Source organism: Neomonachus schauinslandi, chromosome 1, assembly GCF_002201575.2.
Source record: "Neomonachus schauinslandi chromosome 1, ASM220157v2, whole genome shotgun sequence".
Classification (NCBI taxonomy): domain Eukaryota; kingdom Metazoa; phylum Chordata; class Mammalia; order Carnivora; family Phocidae; genus Neomonachus; species Neomonachus schauinslandi.
Genome location: NC_058403.1, coordinates 71,875,280 through 71,883,797, shown reverse-complemented (window position 1 = coordinate 71,883,797; position 8,518 = coordinate 71,875,280). Strand labels below are relative to the sequence as shown.

The following is an 8,518-nucleotide window of genomic DNA, read 5'->3' as shown; positions in this document are numbered from 1 at the left end:
ATAATTTTCAAAAGAAGGAATCTAAAATTTAATTATAGGTTTAAACATTTAAAAATAAGTCCAATAAACATGTAAACATTTAAAAATAAGTTCAACTTCACTAGTTATCAGGGAAATGTAAGATAAAACAACAAGATACCATTTCTTACCTATCAGATTGACAAAAAATTCAAAATTATACTATCAAGAGTTGAGAAGGATGTGAAGTAATGGGGAATAAAAAGAATGGGAATACGCATCCTTCAATGAGAGAACAGATAAGTTGTGGGAAATTCATCCAATAGAATATTATGCAGCTATTAAAATGAATGAACTCGAGCTGAATGCTTCATATGGATAGATCTCAAAAACATGTGAGGGGCGCCTGGCTGGCCCAGTCAGAAGAGCATGAGGCTCTTGATCTCGCGGTCGTGAGTTCGAGTCCCACATTGGGTCTAGAGATTAAGTAAATAAACTTAAAAAAAAAAAAAAGTGAGCCCAGGGGAGAAGTTTGAAGAATGCTACATGGAGAGTCCCATCATTTATAGACAACTTAAAAACTGGCAAAGCATTATTTCAGCTTGTTCAGGGTTGTAGACTTGTGTAGTTAAGAGTCTAAAAGCACCACTAGGAATGTGAAACACTACAGTTATTAAGTAGTTCACAATCAAAATAATAGCCAGCTTCATTGAGTCCCCTATGCACCAGCCGCCGACTTCACTACTTGGCTTGGGTTATCTCATTTCATCCTCGCAACAACGGTATGCACCACCATCCTCCTCGCTCTCCTGGTGAGGAAACAGGCTTTGAGAGCTGCTCAGTAGCTTGCCCAAGAACACAGTGGTTAGCACTAGAGTCTACATTCCATCAAAAAGTCTGGGTTTTATTCCATCAAAAATGTGGAGCAGTGGAAATAAAGAAGACAAGGTAGGGCCAAGGAGCCTACAGTGCAGGGGGCATATATCAACACACACATACACACACCCCGCCCCCCAAGTGAAGGGTGAGCCAACCACACGGCAGTGAGGAGGGTGCTTAGTGCGCGGTAGCCTGAGAGGGGAGTACACAGCAGGGAACACTCGAGGCTGCCTGAGCCGTCAGGGAAAGCTTTACCAGTTGAACTTGGCTTGGAAGAAGTCCACGTACAAATGCCAGGAACCCAGGTCTTCCTACTCTGCATCCGATTGGCGTTGTTCAGAGGACCCCCTGCTCTGGACCGTGAGCACGCGAGGCCCGACCATGCAGGGCTGGGACCAACCCCGCTGAAGACAAGCTGATTTCATGTAATCTCCCGTTTGAGAAAGTCTGCTCTCACCTTTACATGCACAGAGGAAAAGCCGACTCAAAGCTCTTCTTTTGCAATCATGACAGCAGGACTAATTGCTTGCTCTTTATTTATTTTTTTTTTTAAAGATTTTATTTATTTATTTGACAGAGAGAGACACAGCGAGAGAGGGAACACAAGGAGGGGGAGTGGGAGAGGGAGAAGCAGGCTTCCCGCCGAGCAGGGAGCCCGATGCGGGGCTTGATCCCAGGACCCTGGGATCATGACCTGAGCCGAAGGCAGACGCTTAACGGCTGAGCCACCCAGGCGCCCCTAATTGCTTGCTCTTTAATAATAAGAGCTAACATTTATTGAGCATTGACTGTCTGCAGGGCGAAGTCAGCACATGATTTATTGCCCTTAACTCTCACAAAAGCTCTGTGAGAGCAGGTACTATGTGTCCCTTTCCAGGAATGAGGACACCAAGGCTTAAAGAATTTAGGGGTCTGGCCCAAAGCCCTATGCAATTAGTAAGTGGTGGAGCTGGGATTTGACACCACTGCTGTTCTCTCTCCCACCCACGTTTAAACCACTGCTTCTCGCAAGCACAGACATACAATTAAAGCAACAAGGGCTTTATGGCTCTCAGCTGGGAGACTAAATGAGAACGTGATGCCACCATAATAAACTGGAAACCAAGCTTATCACTACATTCATGAACCCCTGTCACGTGTTAGGTGCTCCATAAATGCTTTGAAATGAGGTAGCATTTAGCTCCAGGAAATGGAAACCAACCCAGTGTCACAATGATATACTTCACCCACGGAGGTAGCAAGGAGGAACTTACAGAGCACGCACACATGCAGACACAGCTGTCTCTGGCAGGCACACACAGGGACTCCGGGGACCCAACCCCCTATAGGCTCCAACCTTCCCCTGAGCTCCCCCTCCTCCCGCAAGTCTCTGCTTTCCTTCCCTCCTCCTGCTCCTTGGCACTCAGCCAGGACCACTGATTCCTGGGGCTTCTGTCACTGGGTGCTGAGCTCCTGGCAGGAAGGCCTTGCGCTCTGTATGTCAGTAGGCCTCCTTCCTCCGCCAAAGAAAGGAAAAAAACCAGCACTCTCCCCAGTAGCCCACAGAGATACATAAAGTGAGAAAAAGATAGGGCGAGGGAAAGAACCAGAAGAGTTCTGCTTTTCTAAAGTAGATAAAGAGAACAATCCATCCTGCCCCCCAGGGAAAAGCCACCATCACTGGGATCCGTCGAGTTCATTTTATTCATTCATTTCATAAACATTTACCAGACACCCTGTGCAGTAGACAGGCCCTGGCCTGGAGCTGGCTGGCTCTTCTGCACCCTTCCTCCACCGGCAGGAGACCCCTCTCTGCCCTGGGGAAAGTGCAGCCCAAGGTGGCCCAGACACAATCCATGGCCCCTGGGGCACGCCGTGTAGGGGTACACAAAGGCCAAGCAGACACACACAGTTTACAAGTGTAAAAACTTCTGTGGAGAGGGAGGGAGGAGGAGGGACTCTGAGAGGTGGGATTGGGGGGAGAGAGGGAGGGAAGGAGGGGAGGGAGAAGGGAGAGGACGACAGCGGCAGCCTGGCTCGATTCTCCCCCAGAGCCACTTCTGACAATACTCTGGCCACGTTTTAATTAGTTGCAAGGTCTTCCCACTGACTCAAACAAGAGCTCTCTCTCTCTCTCTCTGATTAATCTTCGAAAGAGCCGGCCGAGTTTAATCATAGCAAACACGATGATCCCCGTTATGACGGCCTGAGTAGCTAAAAGCAGAAAATAAAGCCCCCAGAACAGGCTGTGGTCTTGGCGTTGGCCCCGGGCCACCAGCTGCGCGCGGGCCCAGGGCTCCGAGCCGTCGGGCACCCAGGCGGTGCGGACGTGGGCCGCGGGCAGGGTCGCCCGGGTGGGGGCTGGGGCGGGGCGGGGAGGCGGGCCGCGGGTGCCCGGGCAGTGCGGGTCTTCGTCCCGCAAGGCCCAGAGCGGCAGGCCGGCGCGGGGTCCGGGCCCGCCGCACCGCGGGGGCTCGGCTCGGCCCACGAGGCCCGGGTGCCGCCGCAGCCACACCAGGAAGGGCCGCAGGCCGCAGTCGCAGCGCCAGGGATTGTGGCCCAGCAGGACCTCCGCCAGCCGGGGCAGATCCGCAAACGCGTCGCCGGGCAGGGCCTCCAGCTGGTTGTGCTCGAGCTCGACACGCTCCAGGCTGCGGAGGTGGCGGAAGAGCGCGCGCGGCAGGGCCCGCAGCCGGTTGTGGCGCAGCGAGACGCGGCGCAGCCCGTCAAGGCCGCGCAGCAAGGCGCCAGGGAGCGCGGCCAGGCCGTTGGAGTGCAGGGCGAGCACCTGGAGCGCGGCCAGGCCCCGGAAGGCGTCCTCGGGGAGCGCGCTCAGACGCGGGCTCAGGGTCAGGCCGAACTCCCGCAGGCCGCTCAGGGCGCGGAAGGCGGCGGCGGGCAGGGTGCGCAGCCGGGTGCGGTTCAGCCACAGCTCCCGCAGGCCGGCCAGTTCCCCGAAGAGCACCTCCGGCAGCTCTTCCAGCGGGTTCTCGAACAGCGTCAGGAATGTCAAATTGTGCGAATAAAGAAAGAGTGCGGAGGGCAGAAACTCCAGGTGGTTTCTGGAGAGAGTCAAGTAGCTCAGGCTCCGGAGCGGGTCGAAGGCTCCCGGTGCGATGGAACGGATGTGATTTCGGTCCAGCTGCAGCTCCTTCAGGGCGCGCAGGCGACTCAGCAGCCCCGCATCCAGAGAGACGAGCTGGTTCGAGTGGAGCACGAGCTTCTCAAGCTTAGCCTGTGCCCCGAGCAATCCCTGGGGCAGGTGGGTCAGATTGTTTCCCGACAAATCCAACAGTTTCAGGTTCCCCAGATTTGTGAAGAGGCGAGCGGGAAGGAAAGCGAGCTGGTTTTGGTTCAAAAAGAGCTCCTGCAGGTTAACCAGTTTCTGAAACATGTTTTGGTCGATGTCCTTCAGTTCGTTGCGGTCCAGAAACAACTGTTCCAGGAGCACCATCTTATCCAACAGCGCGGCCGGCAGATGCGTGATCTTGTTGCGCGACAGCCTCAGGGTTTTAAGTTTTATCAGGTCGTGGAAGGTGCCGGGGGCAATGGCGACAATGTGGCTGTCGGACAGCATCAGGCGCTGCAGGACCGTCATGCCGCTGAAGCTGTGGTTCTGCAAGGCGCCGTGGCCCATTCGGAAGAGTAGGATGTGCGTGAGGTTGGCGGGCAGGCCGAGCTCGGCGAGGCGCGCCACGTCGCCCCCGGAGCACTGCGCGGCGTCCCGGAACACACACTTGCAGGCCGGGGGGCAGGGGAAAGGCTGGGCGCGCAGGAGCCCCAGCGCCGCGCACAGCAGGGTGCTCCTCAGCATGTCTGAAAAGGCAACAGCGGGAGGTCTGTAGGCGCCACGCCAGGGCGAACGCTCGGATTCGATCTGGTAACCCTGCAGAGGCCGGAGCCTTTGCCAGGATTATCAAGGACTTTGACTATTATCCCTCTTTTCCCAGGAGTGCAGATTGCCCCCGGTGGTGAAAAGACATTGGTTCTACACTTAGAGGTCTCATTCTTTTGTTCTACTGATTTTCTACTCAGGTTAAAGCACTGAAATTAAAGCGTCTTCAAGCTATAGTTAAAAGCCAGTACTTCAGGGACACCTGGGTGGCTCAGTCGGTTAAGCGTCTGCCTTCGGCTCAGGTCATGATCCCAGGGTCCTGGGATGGAGTCCCGCATCGGGCTCTCTGCTCCGCGGGGAGCCTGCTTCTCCCTCTGCCTCTGTCTCTCATGAATAAATAAGTAAAATCTTAAAAAAAAAAAAAAAAAAAAAAAAAAAAAGCCAGTACTTTAAAATCTTTACATACAACTAATGAAAACAATCATTCGAGCATCGAAGCTCACAGACATCACTGAGCAGTGCCCACAGTGAGGGGAGCCCTGCTCTTCTAGCCTCTGCCCAGCGGTGGCTATCACCAACAGTCAGGACGTTAACAGCAAAGTCTGGAAAAACAACAGCAACCACCACCTGATTCCTTTCACCACAATCATGCTATAGGCACACTACTTACTCTACAAAAACAGTAACACCCTCAAAGAGCGAACCCCTTCTGTTAGCCACAGTGAGAAAAACAGGGAATACCTATCACTTTTTGCCATTTGTTGTTCTCAGCGTTTTATTTACATTATTCATTCAATCTTTACAATAACCCTATGAGGTAGATCCTATTCTTAACCCGGGTTAATGGATGATGAAACTAAGGCACAGAAAGAGTAAGTAACTTAACCACGGCCACAGAGCTAGAATTTGAGAATAGTATTTGTGATTGTGTCATAAATAAGGAGCTATCATTTCTAAGACGCTTAACAAAAAATAACTCGTGGCATTGAATTACATATGAAATATACACAGTAATGCTAATCTGCCAAAACAAGGTTTCCCAAGTGTAATTTTACACAAATCATTTCTTGTACAAAATTTTATTATGTATGCACATACAGACTAACCAAGCTCTCAGTTGCCCATAGTAATTTTTAAAGTATTTGACCTTACCTGAAATGGTGCTGTACCCGAAAGCAACTGAAGGGCTCAGGGCTTCGTGGGTGATTCAGCACTTTCTAAAGGAAGAGGGAAATGTCCTTGCATCCTGAGGATAAAGACTTTACCAGAATAAAAGTCATGAAAAGGATCCTATCTCAGAGGACATATTCTGGTTTTTAATGAAAGAAAGCTTCAAACTGAAAAAGACGCCCTCTGTAACTTAAATCCTACTGTCCAAGCTGAATGATAAGAGCAGGAGAGAGAGAAGTTTCTCCATAAAATGGCAAACTATGACTGTGATGCCAGGATAGCTTAGTGACACAGTTGGATCACTGTGGCAGCCATACCCCCGGATGGACCACATTTCCTTCGAGTCTTCCTTCTCCCACCACATTGCCCCAATTCTCTATTCCAGTTCCCCTTTCCCCCTTTGAGGAATAACAAGGCTAAAAATGTTCTCGAATATGTCCAGAAATGGCACCACAGGGTTGAAGGGTGTTAGGAACTATGTCCAGCTGCTTTCCAAAGTAGCTGTACCAATGTATGGCGCCACCTACAGTGGATGACAGTTCCTGCGCCTCACAGCTCTGCCCATACTGGGAATTGATTTTTTAAATTTAATTTTTACCATTCATATGAAGTCATTTTGTCAGTGTGGTTTTTTCATTTCCCCCATTTCATGAACTTGAGCATCTTTTCGTTATTTTTAATGCCCACTTCTGCTTCGTCTTCTCAGAAATGTTGGCTTCTTTTGCTCATTTTCCTATATGCAAAATATGTATGTCTTTTAAAAAACTGAACTGTAGGCATTCTTTATGTATTCTGGATGCTAATCCTTTGTCAGTTATAGGTGTCAAATATCTTCAACTAGTTTGTGGTTTGCCTTTTCATCTTCTTCATGATGTCTTTTGATGGACATAAGTCTTAATATAGACAAAGTTATCAATCTTCTACGATTTGTGTTTTTTGTATCGAAATAAATCCTCCTCTCCTCCCGGGTAAAAAGAAAAAAGTTCTCCTATAATGCCTTACTGAGTTTTATAGTTTTGTCCTTTGTTTTTAGGTCCTTTAATCCATATTGAACTGATATTTGTGTATGATGTGTGCGAGTAGAGTCCAATTTTATTTTTTTCCATTAAGATCACCAGCTGTCTTAGCCCCATTTATATATATATAAAATCAAATCCCTTCTTCCTGCAGAGCTAAAATGTCAGCACAGTCATGAACCAACATCTCATGAATGTGTGGGTCTGTTTCCAGGCTATTTGATAATCCCCGCACCAACACCATACTGAAATAACCTTTTAATGTTTAAAGCCTGAAAATACCCAGCACTTTAAGAAGTGTGAAGAAACATTTTCATACTACAATGGTGGACTATACATTGGAGCAAACTTGTGGGGGGAAATTTAGGAGCATCAACCAAATTAAAAATACACATATCCTTTGTCCAGCAGGTCCACTGCTAAAAATGCATCCCATGTCTAAGCTCATTAACATTTGTGCACAAAATGGGGCACCTGGGGATTCAGTCAGTAGAGCACCCAACTCTTGATCTCAGGGTTAGGAGTTCAAGCCCATTAGGTGTGGAGCGTACTTAAAAATAACCGTGCACAAAAACACTGCAGGGTTGTGTGTAGTAGAAAAGAAAAAAGAACAAGAAAACCAAAATGGCCATCAACAGGGAAGTTGTCATCGAAATTATGAAACATTTATGCAGTGGGATGGCTTGTGGACTTTAAAAAGAATGAATGAGCTACAGATGCTGACATCTTCGATTCACAGACCGATGTAAAACAAGGACAGCAGAGCATACATATATGATGGGATTCTATTTGTGTAGATTTTAAATCAGAGGAAGACTTCATGTCAGATTCTTGTAAGCTCCTGTGGCCTATTTCCCCAGGAAGCACTCCGATCAGAAGGACCTCCAACTTTTATTCTTTGAAAAGAGCAGGACATTCTGAATGCCCAGAAGGGTATGGAAGTTGCAGTCAGTAGAGGAACACTGTTGAGTCCATTTGCTGAAAAACTGGATGAGGTGTTGAGAAGTATTTTGAACAATGCAGTCGATGGCTCCCGTGTTTTTGTGTCTTTTGAATTTTGGATTCACGTAGCAGGTTAGAAATCTGCTATGCTAAGAGGCAACTTCTGTACAAAAGTCACCCCGGCTTCTGAGGTTTGGCCTTTCCAAAGCAGAGCTGAGTGCCTGGATGAGACATGCTTTTCTCTTCAGTGAGGGGGAGACTCCGAGGCCAGGGCACTGGAGAGACCTCTGTGCACTCACAGAGCAGTCACAACTCCAACTCTGAACGGTGACGGTCTCATCCAAACTCCTCCAACTCCATCCTTCCCTGCAATGCATACTCGAAACACCGCACCTGGCAGTGACATGCGGGGGAGAGAGAGACATGCAGAACTGTGCCCCCGCTACTTCTGTTACACAAACCTCTGTGAATGGGAAGAACTTGGGACTCTAACACCACCCAATCCATCCCACCACAGCCAGCCACATAGGCCACAGCAGAGGAAGCACGCCTCCTGTAGGACCCATGATACCCAGAAGGACCTCTCACCCCGGCACAAAGGCAACACAAAGTCCTGCCTTCTCAGGGGTTTCTAGGACCAGTGGTTAGTTCCACAGTTTTTCTCTCCTTGGGAGTGCTCCTTTTGCACCCACGGCTGCCACTTCACTTCAAACTTACAATGTGTTACATGGCATTAGCT

At 49.3% G+C, this 8,518-nt stretch overlaps 1 protein-coding gene across 1 annotated transcript; it reads right to left on the bottom strand.

The window, feature by feature from the left end:
- Window positions 1-2,902: 2,902 nt before the first annotated feature.
- Window positions 2,903-4,630, bottom strand: GP5 (glycoprotein V platelet). The gene has a single exon (XM_021692646.1). The coding sequence runs from the start codon at window positions 4,628-4,630 to the stop codon at window positions 2,903-2,905; it is 1,728 nt and encodes a 575-aa protein (XP_021548321.1).
- Window positions 4,631-8,518: the final 3,888 nt, after the last annotated feature.